This window comes from Phaethon aethereus (assembly GCF_964289735.1).
Source record: "Phaethon aethereus genome assembly, chromosome: 1".
NCBI classification, from domain to species: domain Eukaryota; kingdom Metazoa; phylum Chordata; class Aves; order Phaethontiformes; family Phaethontidae; genus Phaethon; species Phaethon aethereus.
In genome coordinates, this window is record NC_138575.1 from 205,494,498 (window position 1) to 205,516,380 (window position 21,883).

The 21,883-nt window shown below is 39.6% G+C and overlaps 2 protein-coding genes across 2 annotated transcripts in view; one reads left to right on the plus strand and one right to left on the minus strand.

Annotated features, from left to right (window-relative positions):
- AASDHPPT (aminoadipate-semialdehyde dehydrogenase-phosphopantetheinyl transferase) overlaps nucleotides 1–504 on the minus strand; it is a gene marked incomplete at both ends in the record, with an annotated part of 35,725 nt that extends 35,221 nt beyond the window's left edge. The window contains one exon of the mRNA XM_082007134.1: nucleotides 361–504. Within this exon, the coding sequence (XP_081863260.1) occupies nucleotides 361–504 (144 nt within the window). The remainder of the gene's footprint in view (nucleotides 1–360) is intronic.
- A 14,787-nt stretch (nucleotides 505–15,291) lies between these two features.
- On the plus strand, nucleotides 15,292–16,912 carry KBTBD3 (kelch repeat and BTB domain containing 3; the record flags this gene model as incomplete). The annotated part of the gene is made up of 1 exon (XM_082014222.1): nucleotides 15,292–16,912. The coding sequence occupies exon 1, from the start codon at nucleotides 15,296–15,298 to the stop codon at nucleotides 16,910–16,912; it is 1,617 nt and encodes a 538-aa protein (XP_081870348.1). The 5' UTR covers nucleotides 15,292–15,295.
- Between the last annotated feature and the right edge of the window lie 4,971 nt (nucleotides 16,913–21,883).

The following is a 21,883-nucleotide window of genomic DNA, read 5'->3' on the forward strand; positions in this document are numbered from 1 at the left end:
TACTTCCCTGAAACGCCCTTGCAGAGCATATTTTCCTACGAGAAGTCAGAAATTTGGGCAATGCTGAATCTGGAGAGGGACAATTGCATCCCCACGGGAAAGGGCCGCTCCCGGGGCCGCAGTGGCGCCAGGAGGGGACTCCTCAGCGGAGCGGCCTCCACCCGCGCCCTGAGGGGCTCTCAGCAGCCTTCACCGCGGCCCCACGGAGGGGCAGGGCCCCGCGGGCGACGCCCGCAGCAGCGGGGACAAGACGGAGGACACTGCGCACCGCGGCCCCTGGAGTCCCGCCCGTGGACTAACGCCGCCGGCCCTGAGGGAAGGCAAGCCGCCCCCCGCCGTGCCCCCCCTGCCAACGTGTACCAAGGCGGCTTTGGCATCGCGGGCAAAGACAAACTGGCCGATGCGGTCCTTCTCTTCGGGCTGCACCAGCCGCGCCGCCAGCAGCCACTCCTGGCGGCAAGGGCGCCAGGCAGCACAGGGGAAGGCCCAGCGCACGCTCCCCATGGCCGCCACGCCACGGCCGGCCGCGCTCCCCAGCGCCGTCCAACGGCAGCGACACGCTCACCCCCTGCCCCTCAGCGCCGCCATAACCGGCCGGCACAACGCGTGCATGCGCACACCGCCCTGCTGGCGGGGTGGGAGGGAGGGACTCGTTGTGGAGGCACGGTGGCCAATCCGACATCAGAGTACCCTGTGAGTGACAGGGAAATATGCGCAAAAGGTATCGACTTATCAGGGTAAAGGCGGTGCCTGCATCTGAGCTACACCCGTGGTGTCGTCAACCAGCCCAGAGAGGAACCCGCTAGGGAGGATGGGCAGGCTTTCATGTGGATTGACGGCCGGGGAAGCCATTCCGAGTGCAAGAAGCGGAAGAATGACATCGGAACAAGCCAATCTGCTGGCGCTGCTGCTGCGGAGGGTGGGCCAGACTGGTCGGCGAGCTGCTGGTGTTGGCTGCAGGTGGGTGCGCGCTGTTCGGAGGGAGCGCTAAGGGGGGGGAGCTAGCTCTTCGCCGCTTGCGAGAGACGACAGCACTAGAGGCTGCCACATCCCGTGGCCGAGTCGCGCTGTGAGAGGAGGGGAAACCCTTTGCACCATTCTGCCTGTCCTGTCGGAATTAGTCCTCCCTTAGAATGAACAGCGCCGCCGCAGTGCGCATGCGCGGGTGACACGGGCATGCTCAGTAGCGGCGCTGACACCACAGCCCTCCCTCAGGCGGGCGGGACGAGAGGCGGAGGCGATGGTGGCGGAGGGGGCTGTCGCTGGGGCGGGCACTGACGGGCTGCAGGGGCGGGCACTGACGGGCTGCAGGGGCGGGCAGGGACGGCAGCTGCTGGGAGTGGTGCGGTAGTGGGCTGATGACGTTGGGAGTGGCCGATAACCCCCTCTCTGGCAAAAAAACGTAATTTTCCTGTAACTTCTAGCTGCCCCCGCTTCATGCGAGACAGGGCCACGTTTTTTCCCTTGGGGATAGTGTACGCTGGGAGCTCTTCCGTGGCACGGTTAACGGCACGTGATTCTCCCCAGTGTCTCTGGCCCCATCGTTGCCATCAGTACATCCAGGCTCCTGAGGACCCGGCCCGGCCCATGGTAGAGCTGACACATGGCGGGAGCTGCAGCAGCGGGGGAGGCCTGTGTGCCTTCCTTGGGGTTGCTGCTTTGCACTGACTAGAAAAGAGGAGGCAATTGTTCACACACCAGATGGAAAGTACTGCATCACCCTAGTTTGATTCTGGCTCCTAAGGAGTATGTACAAACAAAAGCCTTTTATATCCCGTGCTCTTTGTTCTGATAAGAACTGTAATGGTTGTCAGAACTGAATTCCCATGTGCCCTCAATTACAGACCATCTGAAAATCACCAAAAGGTAATGATTTTGTTTACCCTTTGATTTTGAAGTTGGGCCATGGCTAAAAATTCAAGGTCTATTTGGAAGTTTATGACTCTTCTTCCTGTTTTTTTGCCTTCAGAAAGATTTATGCTTCAACTGTTCTATGTTGACCATGTACAAATAATGCAAAAATACTGAAAATTAGATTATTTAAGGTATTTCTTAGAAGCTTTTATTTTTGTTGTTCTTGTTTGGCATTCCTAGGTCCTGTTAATGTGAAAAAGTGCTGTTTCTACACAGGTCAGAAGAACTCTTTCTGTCAAAAAATTCTTGGTTATAACTGAGTATACATTGGTCTTTGCAAAATATTTTAAATACAGAAGTAACATTTGGGAAAAAAAAAGTGTTTCAGCAAGGAATTGGTAATTTACTTATTTTTAAATATGACTCCCATTTTTCTTCATGACTTGAGCAAGGGATTTCATGCATACTCCCTTACATATTATCCAAAGACAAAGTTAACTGATGGCAGAGGAGGATTTAGCACAGTCAACCCTCCTGCCCCCAGAAAATGCTATTCACCAATATCAAATTATAGCTGAAGCTTATATTTCAAACATTGTATTCTGCACGCATTGAAGAGGAAACTGTGGCCACATCTATATTCTGCTACTGATACGTGATAATATTAATGGAACATGGATCTTGCCTAGTTCCACAAAAACCCTCAGGTTTGATTAATAGGTTTGACTTCTTCATGCTTTCCACTTAGAGAAATATTTAAATATGTACTACATATGTAAATATGTAGCAGGTTTTTTCCACTGGTGGATTTCCTGATTTAAAAAAAAAAAAGCATCAAGTGTAAGTGAAAACTGAGTTTCAAGATACACTGTGTAATATGGAATATAATTCAATATATTCAATATAAAACCATATTTTTATTATGAAACATGTTATGATAATGAGCTCTACTAAATTGTTCTGTAAGTATGCTGAATATGGCATGTATGTTTTGGAAAAAACAGGTATTTTAATGACATACAGAAATGACAGAATACAGAACCCAGTAAAAGCAGTCATTTTATCTTCAAGAATTTGCAGTTGTTACATTTGCTGGAATAAGAAGTACAGCATGGCATTTTAAGTCCCTCCCTTTTTTTTTTTTAAAGAAAATTACAGTTCTTGAACTTTTTTAGCTAAGAAAATAATTTCCAAAGGACCTTAATGAATTTGAGAAATTTAGCTTTAGAATACAATTCAGTCAGTTTGAGTTCTTCTAAGTTATTATTTTCTTTGTCTTAATGAATTCATGTCTTTGTGAGAGGATATGCAATTAAAGATCACTGCTTGGAGACAGGAAATCTTCCACTTTTGGAATGCCTCCACGAGTCAGTGCAATTTCACTGTTTCCTACTGGTACCATGCTGGCTTCTTTTTAATGCTGCTTTTTTTCAATCACTTCTAAGGAACCCAAAGCTTTAAAGTCTCTGTGTCACCTTTCCTTCTTAGACTACAGTCTCAACATGTATTATTGATAAATGCCACTTTTGTGGATTAAATGTCTCAGAATGTCACATGCATCTTTTCTGAGTGTGTAAAAATGATTGACTGACTATTAATTTTCTTTGAAGTTAAGTTATTTCTGAAAAAGCTGTGAGGCTGAGTCACATTGAAATTTCCAGGCAGGATCCTGGAATTCCGTTACTGTCTGTTTTTAGTCAATGACACTCAAAATAATAATACAATATAAAAGTCCAGAACTTTTTAAGTATTTATGATTTAATTACATTTCGATCCACTCTTTTCTTTTTCATCAGCAATTAGAAGTGACACCAAATCCTTCAGATACCTACAGAATCATAGAATAGTTTGGGTTGAAAGGGACCTTCAAAGGTCATGTAGTCCAACCCCCCCTGCAATGAGCAGGGACATCTTCAACTAGATCAGGTGTCTCAGAGCCCTGTCCAACCTGACCTGGAATGTTTCCAGGGATGGGGCATCTACCACCTCTCTGGGCAACCTGTGACAGTGGTTCACCACCCTCACTGAAAAAATTCTTCCTTATATCTAGTCTAAATCTACCCATTTTTGGTTTAAAACCATTGCCACTTGCCCTATCACAGCAGGCCCTGCTAAGAATTTTGTCTCCATCTTTCTTAGAAGCCCCCTTTAAGTACTGAAAGGCCACAATAAGGTCTCCTCAGAGCCTTCTCTTCTCCAGGCTGAACAACCCCAACTCTCCCAGCCTGTCCTCACAGGAGAGGCGTTCCATCCCTCGGATCATTTCTGTGGCCCTCTGGACCCGCTCCAACAGGTCCATGTCTTTCCCTGTGCTGAGGGCTCCAGAGCTGGATGCAGTACTGCAGGTGGGGTCTCACCAGAGCGGAGGAGAGGGGCAGAATCATGTTCCTTGACCTGCTTGCCACGCTGCTTTTGGATGCAGCCCAGGATACGATTAGCCTTCTGGGCTGAGCACACACATTGCTGGCTCATGTCCATTTTTTTGTCCACCAGTACCCCCAAGTCCTTCTTGGCAGGGCTGCTCTCAATCCCTTCATCCCCCAGCCTGTATTGATACTGGGGGTTGCCCTGACCCAGATGCAGGACCCTGCCCTTGGCCATGTGGAACCTCATGAGTTTCACACGAGCCCATTCCCCAAGCTTGTCGAGGTCCGTATGGATGGCATCCCATCCCTCAGGCATGTCAACTACACCACTCAGCATGGTGTCATCTGCAAACTTGCTGAGGGTGCGCTCAATCCCACTATATCATTGATGAAGACATTAAATAGTATTGGTCCCAGTACGGACCCCTGAGGGACATCACTCATCACCAATCTCTATCTGGACATTGAGCCTGTTGGACTGTTGACCACTACCCTCTGGATACAGCCATCAAACCAATTCCTCATCCACCCAACAGTCCACCCATCAAATCCCTCTCTCTCCAATTTAGAGAGAAGTATGTTGTGGGGTGGTGTCAAAGGCCTTACAGAAGTCCACATAGATGCCGTCCCGTAGCTCTTCCCTTGTCCACTGATCCTAGAAGGCCACTAGGCTGGTCAGGCAGGACTTGCCCTTGGTGAAGCCATGCTGGCAGTCTTGAGTCACCTCCCTGTCCTCCATGTGCCTTAGCACATATATAGACGTCCTACAGCATCTAGGAGGATCTGTTCCCTGACCTTCCCAGGCAGAGAGGTGAGGCTGAGGGGTCGGTAGTTATCAGGGTGCTCCTTGCTACCTTTTTTAAAGATGGGTGCGATGTTTCCCTTTTTTTAGTCTCCAAGGACCTCACCTCACTGCCATGAGTTTTCAAGTATCATGGAGAGTGGCTTGGCAATGACATCAGCCAATTCCCTCAGGAATCTGGGATGCATCTTGTTAGGTCCCATAGACTTACCAGGTGGTCTCGAACCTGATCTTCTCTTACAGTGGGAGGGACTTGGCTCCTCCAGTCCCTGTCTTGCAGTCCATGGTCTTGAGAGATGAATAGAGACTGCCAGTGAAGACTGAGGTAAAGAAGCTGTTGAGTACCTCAGCCTTCTCCTCATCCATTGTCACCAGTCTGCTAGTGTTGCTCATCAGGGAGGGTACGCTGTCTTTGACCTTCCTTTTCTGGCTGACATGCCTATAGAAGCCCTTATTATTATTATTTGCATCCCTTGCTGAATTCAGCTCCAGCCATGCCTTAAGCCTTCCTGACCTCACCCTTATAAAACCAGGCAGCATCCCTGTACTCTTCCCAGGATACCTGTCCCTGCTTCCACTGCCTGTGCATTTCCTTCTTGCCCTTTAGTTTGACCAGCAGGTCTCGACTGAGCCATGCTGGCCTCTTGCCTTCCTTTCCTGGTTTCTCACACCTGGGGATCGAGAGCTCTTGTGCTCTTATGGAAAGTGTCCTTAAAGATCTGCCAGCTCTGTTCTGCTCCCTTGTCCCTGAGGGCAGTTTCCCAGAGGGTCCTATTGACTAACTCGTTGAAGAGCTGAAAGTTTGCTTCCCTAAAATTCAGGGTCCTGACTTTAGTGTTTTCCTGTCCCATATCCCTCATGACTGTGCACTCCACCAGTGCATGATCACTGCAGCCCAGGCTGCCTCCAATCTTGACATCACCAATTAGCTCACTTGCGTTGGTGACCTACAGGTCCAGTATCACATCCCCCCGGTAGGGCTGTCTATTAACTGGCACAGGAAGTTATCCTCCATGCCTTCCAGGAGTCTCCTGGGTTGCCTACAGCTCACTGTGCTACTTTTCCAGCAGATGTCAGGATGGTTGAAGTCCCCCCAGCAGGACAAGAACCTGCGAGCATGATGCCTCCCGTAGCTGGAGTATGAAGGCTTCATCAATAGGCTCCCCGTGGTCAGGTGGCCTGTAGTAGACATGAACCACAAGGTTCCCTTTGTTGCCTTGGTCTCTGGTTCTCACCCATAAGCTTTCAGCCTGCTTGTGGCTATTCTTCAGAGACAGCTCTTCACATTCTATCCATTTCTTGGTGTAGAGGGCAATGCCTCTGCCCCTCCTTCCCTGCCTGTCCCTTCTGAACAGCCTGTAGCCATCGATAGCTGCACTCCAGTCGTGGGATTTGTCCCACGAAGTTTCAGTAATGGCAACCATGTTGTAGCTTTCCAACAGCACGGTGGCTTCCGGCTCTTCCTGTTTGTTGCCCATGCTGCATGCATTGGTGTAGAGGCACTTCGGCTAGGTTGTCGGCCATGTCATCTTTGAGGAACAGCCCTTGATTCCTTTGGGGTATTTCACTGGTGTTTACCGGTTGGCTCCTATTATCTCAGGAGTCCCTGGCTCATCTCTGTAAGTCTTCAAGTGTGTTTCAAGTGTACCTGTTCCACTCAAATTCATCTTGCTGAATATTAAATTAGGTTCTGTTAAATTAGATGTATGGGGAGTGGTGTCTGTAAAAATTATTAGCAAATTACTTATTTCTCCCTCTTTGAATAGATAAGGAGTGAAGGTATCTTGATGGGTATATAGTAAACTTAATAATATAATACTTATTTTTAATATTAGATTTTAAAATGATGACCTTGACCTTTTCAAAACTTACATTAACTGTACAGTTAAGTTTTGTAGGAAAAAAAATAATCTAAAACTTCTCTAGAGGAAGGTATACAATATCTTCATTGGTCTTAATTCTTTCTTCCTAAGTACATAAAGTATACCGTAAAATATCAGCATTTAAGATTTCTCTAAGTACATAAAGTATGCTGTAAAATACCAGCATTTAAGATTTCTCTTTTTTAAAATCCTGCTATCTAGTAAAGACTGTCCAAGTTGGAAGAAGGCTAAGTGGCAATGGTAATGTTCTCTTGAAGAACAATTGATTTCTTCTAAGATACATGCTAAGAACTATTAAGAATTTTTTTCTTCTGAGAGCTGCTGTACAGAGAATGCTGTGACACAGCTATATTGCGCTTTGAAATAATTTGGTTATAAGTAGTAAAGCGCCAAATAAAGGTTGAGTTTAGACCTTTTTTGCCAGCTGCGTTGGTAGAAGAGAGACCATCTACACACAGAATCTTATTTGTACTGTCTGAATGTGTACATGCGTCGTGTAAGATTGGTGTCCATTGTGCTGGGAACAGTCTCAGGCTTCAGTCCCATTACAAAGGTTCCGTCATGTTTATTGTCAGGCAGGCGTGGCCTTAACAGGCTTTTTCTGATAAGTGTTAGCTTACATATACACGATACTTAGGTATGCTCAATACTTTCACAAAACAACATCCCCATGGCTATTACAAGTTCACATATATATTTTTATCTTACATATAAAGCGATCAAAACAGTTTGGTATTCTTCAGTGTCAGTCTGTACCCTGTGTTCTCATCTGGGTGTTCATGCTCCATTCTTATTACATAGGCCCTTGCCCTTTTGTTTAATAAAATATCCTCTGTTATTTACTTAGAATTAATTGCACATCTTATACCATTCTCAACTTCATTAGCATATTTAAACTCGTTTAACCACAATGTTTATGAATATATGTACTTTATATGAGTATGTTCTGATTGATGCTCTGGTGAGCACTGCGGTAGACCCCACACAACCAAAAGTTCATCTCTGCTCAAAGTTCACTCTGCAATTCTGTTTGCTTTGCTGTTTGAAATCCGCTGGAATGGATATGAACACCATTTCTAAGAAGCATATTGCAGTGGTTATGATTTCGGTGTATGCCATTGAGATACTCTGAAAATGGCTGTCCTGGTTGTTTTAGATTGTACTAATAGATTGGATTGTACTAATAGGAATGTATGTATATCTCATGTTTTGACTATAGGCTTATCAGACTTCTCAGTGTGGTTACCTGGCATTTGGGTCAACGAGCTCATTATGTTCTAGGCTGCTCCATCCCTTACTGTCTTGGTAAAAGGACAGTGTTAAAACAGAACTAATGAGGATTGGGTCCTTATTAGTGGTCTTTGTGACAGACCACCAGAATGCTTTTACTCTCAGAGCTTCCAGCTGGTCCCTTAGTTCATCCACTGTAATGACCAAAATTACCTTATCATCCCCACCCTCCTTTTGTTCAACTGCTAGCTGCTTTGTGGCCATACATAGGCTGGCCATTTCTTGCTGCTTAACTATCAGGTGTGCAGAATGCCTTGCCCCTCAACTGGAGATCTGTACAGATAGCTTTGAGAAGTACATGTATCTCCCCAAGCATGTATTATGTGGGATTGACCTTAATAATGTTGAAGTCTGTATCAAATTTCACTTGAAATGGCCAACAGGCCACTTGTTTGATATGACTTTCAAGCAGAAAAACAGGGCAAATGTAACTTTAAGGAGGTTTGGTTTTGGAGGGGTTTTCTTTTTTAGAAAACCAGGCTAACAGCTAACCAGGCATTTGTCAGTATAAGACGTGTAAACGTTCAGTATGCGAGCAGAGAAATTTTGTCAAGTGGTAGGGTAGCTTGAATTTGGTCACATCAGAGAGCACATTTGATCTCATCGCAGGCAATGCCCAGTCGCATACATCAGTACTCAGAGTCTAACGCGTCATGTTACAGGAGATGCTGTTTGCATGACAAGTGCCCGGTGGGTCAGAGGGCCTGAGTATATAGCCTTTGCCTGCCATAAGAAGCTGTACGGCACACAGCCATACGTTAAGAAACAAAAATAGGCGATCCCAACTCTAATGAAACATCTACCATCTGGAGTTTGGTTCTTGGTAATCCACATATAGACAGACTTTGTAATTGGAATCCTGTGGGAGTAAATGGAGGAAATATAAGGAGGCTCATTGCCCAGCTTTCCTGAACTCCAGATCTACATAACGTATGTCTGCACACCCTATGTTTTCTACCCTTTTGTCAGTAACTTGATCAAACATTTATAAATATAACTATTGATTAATTAATATGGCTTTGGAGAAGAATGTATGAAATAATTATATTTATAATTAGTTGGCCTTGTTTAACATACCAAGTCTTAGCTGAATGGTTACGATATTTTGGAAGGCTCTAAAATCATCAGCAGATACAGTAAAGTGGTACATTAGTACCAAAATTATCGAGTATAGCAGAAATTGGCTACAAAGGAGATGAGAATTGAATTTTTTAATGGTGGTTTGTTTTTTTTTAATGGTGTGGCGAGTGAATTAGGCTAGGCCATAGCACAGTATTCATTAGTATCTTCCTTAATGATGGACAAAAACATGAGAGGTACGCTGCTGAATTTGCTTTTAATAAAAAATAAGGAGAAATACAGATTAGGATTAGGATGCACTGGATGACCTGCAAATTGGAGTAGTGGTACACTGATGAGATCTTAACCATAATGCAGTACAACACATCTGATATCAGTGAAAGAAATATGAAATCAAACTGGAGTGGATGAATAGAAAACTGCAAGAAATAATAAGGAAAACAAAAATTCAGTTTTATAAATGGACTTTGGAAAGTTTGACAATTGTTCATCCTAATAAAAGTTCAGAGAGGCTATCAACACTCTTGATAATTGTGAGTGAATAAATATACAAAGGAAAATTAAGTCAAATGATAATTTTGACAGAAGAACAAATATATGTAAACATTAATAAATTGATTGTGTAATTAAAAGAACGTTTGCAGTCTTGGCACCAAGGTATTGGGATAGTCATTCTGTGGAAATAGTGGTGGTAAAAGAAAACTTTCTGAAACACAGATTGCTTTTACGAAAGTGATTATATGATGTCTTTGCCTAAAATAGCAGAGACGGACTTGATGATATTAGATGTTACTGTGTTCATTATACAAAGATGAATATTACTGAAATTGGTAATTTACAAATTTGTAAATGTAAATGTAAAAACTTACAGAAAGCAAGTAGTAGGTCGGAGCTTGCTATAAAAATTGCATATAAAAGGATAAACACATCTACTCTCTATTAGCAATTCCAGAATTTAGTGTAAAGGTTTACATTTCCTTCAGAAGAAGTGTTACTTTACATAATGCCAAATAAACCTTGAAATTCACTTACTGTTTTTTTAAAGTTTCTTTCAAATGTGGGAAAATAATTTTACTAAAACAACTCTGCTTTTGAAGATTCAGTCTTTTGAGGAACAGGCTTTTAAGTTCATAAGGAAAGGGTATTCTAGAGAATTCTGACATACAAAAAGGCTTTATGATTTATGGAAGCTGGGTTTTATGAGGCCATACATTATCAGAATAAATGGTGGTCTTGTTCTTCTGTATTTTCCTAGTTCCTCAGGCTTAGAATGGAAAGAGTGAATACGTGAGATTGTCTGGCCATGGGAAGGAGAAGATGCCTGCTCCAAGGGTGCCAGAACTGGCAGCAAGATCAATGGATCTCTTCTATTCCAGGAGACATGGAGGTCTATTTGTAGTTGGAGCCACCTGACTAGATAAAGTATAGCTCAGTCTGCTATGAAAGTACCTCCCATGAAGAAGACTGCCTGATGGCTTAGTTTGCTCTGAATGTATCATGTTATCAGATAAGCCTTTTCACGAAAGTAAAAACCAAAACCAATATTTTTCTCGTTTCTGGGTTTGGCTTGGAATTTTTTATCCCCTTCTTTGTCAGTTCAGGTGGGCCATTATCTTTTTGCTAATTTTAATTGGAATTGTAGAAGCAGAATCCTGCATTAGAAACCTTGGAAAGTTTCCTTAAGGAAAGGTGCCTTTAAAATAGGCAAGCTTGACTCAGATTTGCAGTAAGGGCAGTTTAGGCATCTGTAGCAGTATAAATAGCTCTTTAAATAGGTGCAAATAAAATACATTCATGTTTAAATTCTCTTCATGTTTTCACAGTGAGGTAAAATATTTTTAATGTAAAAAATAGTAAAGCCCAACTTACCATATAAACAATGCACTTCAGTATAGGCATTTTCACCAGAAAAACTTGGCTGCTGTCAGGGAGATTGCACTGCCCTAAATTTAAATCAGTTCTGAAGCCAGTTAATTTATGCCACTGTAAATGAAGCTCACAGTGTGCAGCATAAGCTGTAAGCAAACATACAGCTTCATAGCAAGACTAGAGGTACAAGATAAAATCAGTATCAATTGACTAAACACTCAAAGTTGCACTGTCACCAAACTGCCTCTATATGACCCCATTTGGTAAGCCCTAGCAATCCTGTGACTAGGCCAGGCTGCCAGTGTTTGTTTGTATTCTGTTATTTGAGTCCGGAGTACCTAATGGGAATCCGCTTAGAACTTGTCTAGTAGCCTGTATCTCCCTTCCACTGTAAGCTGTAGAAAGACCATTGGTCTGCTTTGAGCTTGGGGGTTTGTAGTATACAGATGAGCCTTTTGGAATCTAAAAATACGTAACAAAGTTGTCCTTTTCCATCTTTGTTTTACATCAATTTGTAAGAATTTGGAGTTTTTTGAGGGTAAGCCTAGGACTAGTCTTTCTCTTAAATGACCATTAAAAATTTTTACACGATTCTTGGTGTGCTTCCTGTGGACTTTATTGAAAAAAATTCCTACAGGTGGGTACTATTTTTAGAGTTGTTCTTTCATATACGTCAGATATTTCACTTTTCAAAGTATATTATGTGTATACATTTTTACAAAGTAGAAGTATTATTATCAAATTAAATTCAGTGTAAAAGTCACTTATAACACAAATTCAGAACTGTGCATAGGACTTACAAACCAAATTCAATGCTGGGAATTTTGCTTTATGGTATATTGATTTTATTTTTTTTAATAATAAGACTGTAGAATCAATTACTTATTTTTCCATTTCAGTTTCAGGAATAGATTGAAGAAACCATGGCCAATCAACGGGATTACATTAGCAGACCTATTTGCAATGGAATTTCTGTTCCTGAAAATAAAATCAATTCCTTAGTGGCTGAAGGTCATGGACAACAAATTCTAAAAGTACTACAAAAGTTCAGAGAACAAAATACATTTTTTGACTTTAAAATTCTTGTGAAAGATGAAATAATTCCTTGTCATCGTTGTGTACTGGCAGCATGCAGTGATTTTTTCAGGTAAACCTAATTTTAGCATGAGTTTTCAGGAAATGGATTTTAAGTTCTCTGGGAGGGAAGGAATATAATTACAAAAATTAAAAAATAAACTATCACAACTTACATGTCTGCAGAGTTTGGAGCAAAGTGCTCAAACATCATATTAAAGATAGCAAAAAACAAAGAACCAAAACAAAACTACAACATTAGATGCCTAAACATACCCCAGATACATCTGTTTGTGTTCCCAAAGTGACATAAGGGCTCTGTGAATTTGAGATTCTGACAACAGTCTATATACTCTGAAATACAAATGTCAAACCGTAAGTGCATGGTTCTGGTGTTAGGTAGAATTGACACAAGTTGTGTATCATTAAACCTCATCTGTTGCCTGTATCTGTACTTGAAGGTCTGCAAGGATATTGTTTGACTTTGTATGAGACAGTCTATGTACTTTGACAAATTTATATTGTGAAACATAACAGGTTGATTACAAATACATCTTGCATTGAGCAATAGTGGATAAATTGTACATGGTTTTGGAATGGGATTGGATTTTGTCTAAGATGATTTTGTTTGTCTAAAATGAGTGGTCAGTATAGTAGAGCTTGTTGTCAGAGGTATTTAAACAGATATCTTACATTTTTTCTAAACTACAGATTTCAGCCTTTCAGCATGAAATGGATCTGTGACCTTCCTTCTGGTGCCTAAAGCTATGCATTCTTAAGGGAGAGACAGATCATTCACATGCAGGCTATTAATTCATGAAGAACCTTGCTAACCTTTTTACTAGTAATGACCAAACTTGCAGTTCCATGCTGAAAGTCTGTTTCCAAATACACTCTTTACTGAAACACTAAGACACTCTAACAATGAAAAAATAGGCTCCTGGAAATGAGTTCATGAGCTCGATTCAGTTGCCCATACATAGGTGACAAGTGTTATTTTCAAGTGGCCTGGAGCATCCTCTGGTCTGGGGGAGTCTGCCATATATAACAGAGCACATAGGCTAGATGTGTTCTTAGGAAAAAAGAACAAATGCAGATGAAGTAAGCTATTTCTCCACTGTGGCAGCAAATTGTTGTTTCTCTGACACACAGAACTTGCATTTCAAGTGTCTCGACAATACAGAGATCACAGAATCACAGAATCATTAAGGTTGGAAAAGACCTTTAAGATCACAAAGTCCAACCACCAACCCAACACCACCATGCCTACTAAACCATATCCTGAAGTACCACGTCTACACATTTTTTTAATACGTTTTTGTATTTTGAATATGTTTTTTGATGCTCTGATAGACAGGCGTATTAGGATGAAATAGCTTCCAGTGGTATTTTTTAGAACTGAAGTTAAGCACATGGTAACATATGTGGCCTTTTCACTACCTACAGGCTCTTCAGGTTAAAATTTGCCAGGAGAGACCTCTCCCTGTGTGTAACAGTTGATAACCGCAGCCATCAAATTCATAAGTTGTCCTGGAATGCAAGGCCCGTTTATTACTTTCAGGGAATAAAAAATACCTAGGTCCACTAGATAAATTTTAAAATTAAACATCTTTTGTCTTCCTTGGCCTTTGAATTTCTCTTAGCTTTGTTTTCATTGTGTAAACACAAGACTCAGCAACATTTTGGTCCCTACTTGTTATCTTTCAGAATCAAAGCCTTTGCTATATTGCTCTCCTTCCATTATTGTTCAGTTGCTATTTTATTCTGTAATTTAGAGAATTGTGTCATAGCTCTTGGGTTAATGTGGAAAGGATTCTAAGGATCATAATTTAGTATGCAAATAGGTCTTTGGGACATAAGTGTCTTACTGTAATTTTATGTTCCTGTTCAGGAGGTCAGACAAGTTCCTGCTTTACCTGATGTTCACCTCCCAAAGAGTATGCTATACACACTGATTTATTTTTTTTTCTCTTTGGCTTCATAAAAGCATGGGATTTTAAAAATCACATACTATACAGATACTAATTGTATAACTGAACTATGATACAATACTCTCTCTTTTAATAGGAATGATCTATGATATATTAATAATCCACATTATATACTTAGCATTTGATGATTTATCTAAATTTTTCTCCACTCTCATCTTTTGTCAAATTCAGAAGCTGTTGCTATCACAGCCTAATGCTTAGGCTCTGGGAGGGCAGGACAAGTGATGTCACAGCACTAGTCTGTTGCCAGCACTTACCGGCTTGAAAAACCTTAATTATTTTATCTTGCCATGTTAGATTGTGTGGAATAGTTAAATGTTATTACATATTTACAAATAAATATAGTCGAAGTTGTAATGTAATTTGCACAAATCTACCAATCAATAATGTTTGTTCCACAATTTCAACCATCATCTTTGTATTCAGTCACAATCTACTTTCTGCACAAGTTTCATCGTGTCATGCAATCCTATGTCAAAACCTCATTTTTTCTGACATCTGCCTGGACCCATTTGTCAACTCCAAAGCAAGAATTAAGTTTCCTCATGTTTCTTCTCCTCTTTCACCCCTCATCCACTTTTATTACTGAGGAATGCACCCATCATCCATCCTGCCATTTTCTCAGCCTGCAATTTGGAAGCCTTTTTTCACTTAATTTTCTGTATCCATCCACAGTGCATGACCTAAATCGTGGCTTTTTTACTATGTATTTTTTAAATCAACCTTTCTTTCTCAAGCTGTTAAAACTGATGCTGCCCCTACAAATTTCACATTTTCTCTCACATTGAGAGCTGTACATTCATCACATTCATTGCTCTCTGTGAAAATCCATACAAAACACAGGTGCTGCTATCATTTTTATGAGCCACCACTTTGAATGTGTACTTATCACTACACCTTTTTTCTTTCACCACATCAAGCAAGTGCATTGTTCTTACTTTTGAGAACCTCCACATTTTAGACCTATACAGCCTGCCCACCTTATTACACACCCCTGAATTTCTCCTTCCTCTCACATCAGTGTTCTCTGCTGTTTGCTAGATCTCTAATTTGTGTGTATATCTTCTATATTTTATTCACAGAGCCATGTTTGAAGTTAATATGAAAGAACGAGATGATGGCAATGTTACTATTAGTAATCTATCACCCAAGGCAGTGAAAGCTTTTCTTGATTACGCTTACACAGGAAAAACAGAGATAACAAATGATAATGTGGAAATGCTCTTCCAACTGTCGTCATTTCTTCAGGTTTCACTCCTTTCCAAAGCTTGCAGTGACTTTCTAATGAAAAGTATTGATCTTGTGAATTGCTTACAGTTGCTTTCTCTATCAGAAAGTTATGGTTCTGTCCGCTTATTTGATCATGCACTAGATTTTGTACAGCACCACTTTTCGTTGCTGCTCAGATCAAGTGATTTTTTGGAGATGAATTTTGAGATATTACAAAAATGTCTTGAGGCTGACGAACTAAATGTCCCCGAGGAAGAATCAGTGTTGAAAGCTGTCCTTCAATGGACCAAACATAACTTAGAAACACGACAGAAATATCTGCCTAATTTAATTAAAAAAGTGAGACTACACCAGTTACCTGAAAAGACTTTGCAGGACTTTCTGCATTCTGAAGAACACTTACTTATGAGTGCTAATTGCTCAGTAATAATCAATGATGCAGTTAAAAGTGTGCAGAACTTTAGTGGACTGTTTCCAGATGCACGTCCTTCAACAACAGAAAAATACATATTTGTTCATAAAACTGATGAAGATGGAGAAAACAGACATACGTTCTGCTACAACATCAAAACAGATAAATGGAAAGAACTACCACATACACACATGATTGATCTTCCAGGGTCAAGTTTATCTAGCTATGGAGAAAAAATATTTATAACAGGAGGATGCAAAGGGAATTGTTATAGGACTGTCAGGCTTCATATTGCTGAACCATTTCATGATGCCACTGACCAGACCTGGTGCTACTGTCCAGTCAGCAATGAATTCTCCATCGTGTCAGCTATGAAAAAACCAAGGACAATGCACACATCTGTTGTAACCTTAAATCAGCTGTTTGTAATAGGTGGGAAAACCAGAGGAGCTCAAGAAACCCGAAGTCTTTTGGATGTAGAATCCTATAATCCTCTTTCCAAAGACTGGAAATCGGTAAGCCAATTACCAAGAGGTATCTACTATCCAGAAGCAAGTGCATGTCAGAATATAATTTACGTCCTTGGCTCAGAAGTAGAGATTACTGATGCCTTCAATCCATCTCTTGACTGTTTCTTTAAGTATAATGCTATGACTGATCAGTGGTCTGAGCTTGTAGCAGAATTTGGGCAGTTTTTCCATGCAACTCTAATCAAAGCTGTTCCAGTGAACTGTACACTGTACATATGTGATCTCTCCACATATAAAGTCTACAGTTTTTGCCCAGAAACCTGTGTTTGGAAAGGGGAAGGATCTTTCGAATGTGCTGGCTTTAATGCAGGGGCAGTTGGAACAGAAGACAAAATTTATATATTAGGTGGTGATTATGCTCCAGAAGAAATCACAGATGAAGTTCAAGTCTACCATAGTAATAGGTCTGAATGGGAAGAAGTTTCACCGATGCCAAGAGCCTTAACTGAGTTTTACTGTCAGGTCATTCAGTTTAATAAATATAGGGACCCCTGGTCATCTGTACTGACAATTTGCTCTGGAGAATTTTGAAACTCCTGAGTCAAAAGAATCTATTTAAATGCACAAATTTTAGAACAGATTTTTAGGTATTAATTTACAGATGGAAAAATACGTACTGTTTTGTTTAAAACTTCAGTTTAAATTGTATGCTATAGAAATGCTTTTGGAAGAGTCCATTAAACTGTCATTCATTCTAGTCATTATAGAGAAAATATCACTTAATTTTATATGCAGGTCTTCTTTGTAACTATATGAATAATTTGCAAAATGATACTACTTTTCAAAAAAGCATAGTAATGAAGAATTCATTGTGTAATATGTGCCATTATTTCTGTAATATTCACAGCTGTCCCAGTAGACAAATTGCTGAGTGAGAAACCTGACTGTGATACTGTTTTCCCTATGTAACTGAAGTTTAACAAATCTACATTAGTGTTCTTTTATTTAGGGTTTTTTATATTCATAAACCTGTAAGAGGATTTCATTGTCGGCTTTATCTTATTAGAATGACCTTAGCAAGGGCAAGAGCCAAAGTGACCTTCACAGCATTAAAACCAGGTATCTAATTTTGAAGAGACTGATAATTCTATCATCTTACTTCAGCTCTTCCAAGTTTTACCAGTTTTTCTCCATCCTTGTGCCTTAGTAGTAGCTGTACTTTCTGTTTTCATCTCATTAACTGTGGCAAGATAAACTTTGATAACATAGTGCAGGATGGGGAAGGTTTCTACAGGGTGAATGATTCATGGGGTATCTTTGCTTCAGTCATGCTCTTAACTGAAGAAAAAACACTTCAGGATGTTTTCTAACAGAAGTCTTCCATCTTTGAAGGCTCCAGTGCTAGCTACTAAGCAGCCACTAGGCTGTTTACTGCAGTAAGCTGTAAAATAAATTTTAGTTGTTGCTTCGGTTAACTACGGGAAAAGTTTGTATCTTGTCGTACATCAAATGCAAAGTTACAAAAATAAATCCCCATATTTAAAGTCAAAGCAAATAGTATTTCTGAAGTGCAAGAATTCCTTTATTTAACTTCTGTGGTGGTTTAAAAGAATTAAAACACCTTCATCTTGTACTTAATGGTAATTTTAAGTGTTAAAATATCAAATGGTAAACACTACGCAATATATTGCTTGATAAACTTTCAGTAGTCATCTATTATAATGTTAAAATTGTAATGGACTTTTAGTATTGGTACTAGTTTAGGCATACATTGTGAAGTAAATTTGATCTCATGCATACAAAGTGTCTGACATAAGGACACTGAAATTAGCTAGGTTTCATAAATGTAGTTTTCCACAGCCTGAGAATTTTCTTTCTTTCCAGCTATTTGAAAAAGATATTGGGAGCCCTTATGTTCCATGTCAGTATCGTTTAAGCAGTAAGGTTGTCTTACGCCAGACAGAATGGTTCTAAACATCTAAGCACATCTTTTCCAAGCAGTTTAAAAATGAACAAAATTTAGTGAGGCATCTAAAACATCTTTCATATAGCTTGAGATGGCCGTAGTAAGTTCATTATCGTATCACTACTGCATGTACTTTTTGCAAAAGTCATGCTCAATATTGTTTAAAGCTTTATATTGCCTAGCAACATACTTCTGTTTTAAACACTAAACAATGGAAAGTTCCAATTCTGTGATTGACTCTAAAATTTATTATAAGATACCTTTATAAATTTAGATGACATTCATCATAAATATTTTCATAAGGATATAAATTAAAATTATGCACATGTGGAGAACATATTAATAGAGTGGAGCCCTTCCACTCAATCTTTTTTTATATTAAGATGCATGTGAGTTCTGTAGAAGTAAATAGCTTGTTATTATAGTATTTCAGGCAACTTCCACATTTATTTTGATCTTTTCATAGTGAGCCTCCAAATCATATTATAACTACACTTAGCCAGGTAACCTTTACAGTCACAATACTGAAATGCAAGCATTTTTATATTGGAACACAACTACTTTTTGTTAGTGCAAAGCAAATCTATTGAACAGTTTAGGAGGAATGGAGAATAGTATTCCTGCTTACTGAAACAGTAGGAGAAAAATAAACAGTCATATAGAACAGTAGTATTAGCATTAATAAGGCTACTCATGGTAGCATAGAGACTTCATTAATTACCATAACTTGGCACTTCATTAGAAATACAAGGCCCAGTTCTCCTGTGTTGCTGTTTTTGTGTTGTTTTTATACCCAAGTAATATGAGTATGCAATTTATGCAATGAGAAAAGTAAGATATTATGCCCATAGTACATGGATATAAATAGCTATGCAAATTGTAAGACACTAGAGAATTGCAAGTTTTTTTAATTGCCACTGTCATGACCAAATTGCTGGGTCACATAAACAGCGAGTCAGTTATTCAGGTGATGCTCTTTCCTGAAAGTTTTTCCTTACAGCAAATATTTTTTGGCAGTCTTCCATCCAGCTGCTTGCTCTGTGTGTAAGCCTCTGGCATATGACATCAGACAGAGCAATGACGTATATGGTAAATTGCTCAGTATATGAAATGAAATCTGAATGAAGCTTAATTTGGAAAATAGACATGCTGCTGCTTTAATATTGTATGCTACATTTGCACAGGAACTAATGTCAGTTCCCAGTTTGACAAATCATTCATGGATTTCAAATGGAATTGAGCGCTCTTACTCAGTGATCAGGAAATAATGTAGTAGTGTCAGTTACTTTATACTATTGCTTACAGAAAGGTTACTGTGAAATAGTATGAATTTTCTTCAGTTATGTAGGTAAGCCTGTATTACAACTCTCATGGAAGGGAAAAAAGGTCATTTGCCACAATTCCATATTTAACATACAGAGAGTTAAATTTTATAGCAGAATTGAGTGCAGAAGAGGTGTGTTAGAAATTCATGATTAAAAACAAGGCTTTATGATAGAATTAAGAGCCTATGTTCCAAATCGTGTGATTAATTGCTAACGATCTAAGAAATCTCAGCATAGTCAATTACAGTACTCAGAAGAATATGGATTACTTGCATGAGTAACTGCTGTAGGTCTGGATCAAATAGATTTTTCGGCCTACTTTACACAGCTGTTATGCAATTTAAAAAAAGTCACAAAACTAGTGCAAAGTGAGTTTTTCTACATATTTACTGACATTTCAAAGCTCACAGTACCTTATGAAAAAGTAGTTTCCTCTAAAATAGTCATATTACTAGATTGATCATTACCTGTGTTCTCACTGAAATATAGTAAGATGTTTAAAACATACAAATTGCATGTAAAGTTATAATCTATTTGCACTTAAATGATGTAACCAAAACATTTCTAATAGTATTCTATGTCACAGAACACATTATAAGCATGACCAGTATAATATACATGAAGATTATATATATTGTATGTGGCATTTTAATATCCAGTAACAATTACATTGGATAATATTAATTTTTAAAGAATGCTATCAAAACATTATGGCACTTCAGTAATGTTATCATACTGGTTTAGTTGTTACGATAAATATAAATTATTCAGGTGTTTATATTGATTCTGTTTGCACAGACCTGATGATTACTCTATCATTTATGTACTAATTAATTTATTTTCTGTATTCTAAATACATTTGTAGTAAGTCAGTTTACTGCTGTTAAAAATTAATTATATTCACAAAATGGAGTACCTTTACTGGGCCAGATTTATTTCTGGTATTACTCCCTGGAGAAAGCTGTACACCTCCTCTGGTTAGTAGTAGGTAAGGTTTATGCTAGAATGTGCTCTCTGCAATTCGTAATGTGGAGTCTAATTTTAAATGTTTCTGTTTGTTCGTGACCAACAGGAGGCAGCATAAGATCTATTTTAATTAAAACAGACTGAAACTAGGGATGTATTTGACAATATTTATAGCTGAACATTATGCTTACTTTACTTTTTTTCCCCTTCTAACATCCAGTAAAGCATAGGGATCAGTAAAATTTTGCTGCTGCTTGGGCTCTGCTGATACGTGGAAAGTACGGTATTACATGTTTGCCGACATGTTCATTCTTCTGTGAAATAAAAGCACTGAGCAACTGAATCCTTCTCAGGTCTGATTTTTTCAGTGACTTTCAAAATACAGAGAATCTACAATGTTTCTAATGAGGTTAACTACTATTTTTTCTCCCTTTTTTCAACTGGTGAATGTTTTAAATGTTAGATTATAACCAAGAATGCAGTTAGCATGCATGAAAACTGCAGTGAGAGGTGTTTTCTTCCTTGGACCTTGTATCGGTACATCCTTTGTATACCAATTTGTTGCTCCCATGCTAAATTTGATTTAGTTTGCCAAAAAGTTGTAAATTTACCATTGTAAAGTACTCATTTAAATTGGTATCTTTTTTATTGGATTGAATTATAGGGTTGTTTTTAACAGTTTAAGTATTGCAAATGATTAAGCATTTCTTTTAATTGAAATGGGCTCCATACTACTTAGAAGTATCTTTAAATAAAAGGAGATATGAGCTACTTAGTCTAAAATTTGTGTGCAAAGGGTGCAGAAATGGCATTAATACAACATGAGGGAGCCCTGTGTTGTCCTGTATTCTTCCAGAACTTAAAATTCTGTGGCCTTCAAACCTCTGTATAGGTAAAATAGAGTTACAGCAATTAAAATTAACCTTCCAACACTCCAAGGCCTTTGCCCCACAGCTAGCAAAAGCCTCTTGGAGACATGTACAAGCATTCCAACAGTGTTCACAATGTTAGAAGCTTATATTGAACAATGAAGGGATTCACAGACCAAATTTGAGAGCTGTGCTTGTGTAACCTTGTGCACAATCAGAAGAAAACTGTGTGTGTATGTTCTACAGATCCAGGGAATTCACCGTGATCTTGCACAGTTTGCATCGGAAGTAGACCATATGGTGGGGCTTTTCTCATCATCATCAAACGCAAGGAAGCAGAGTCTGGATTTAATGAGTAAAATACACTTGATTATTACACATAGATTCAAGACAGTTCACACGAACAAAAGCGGTCCAAGGATTTTTGTTGGAGGAA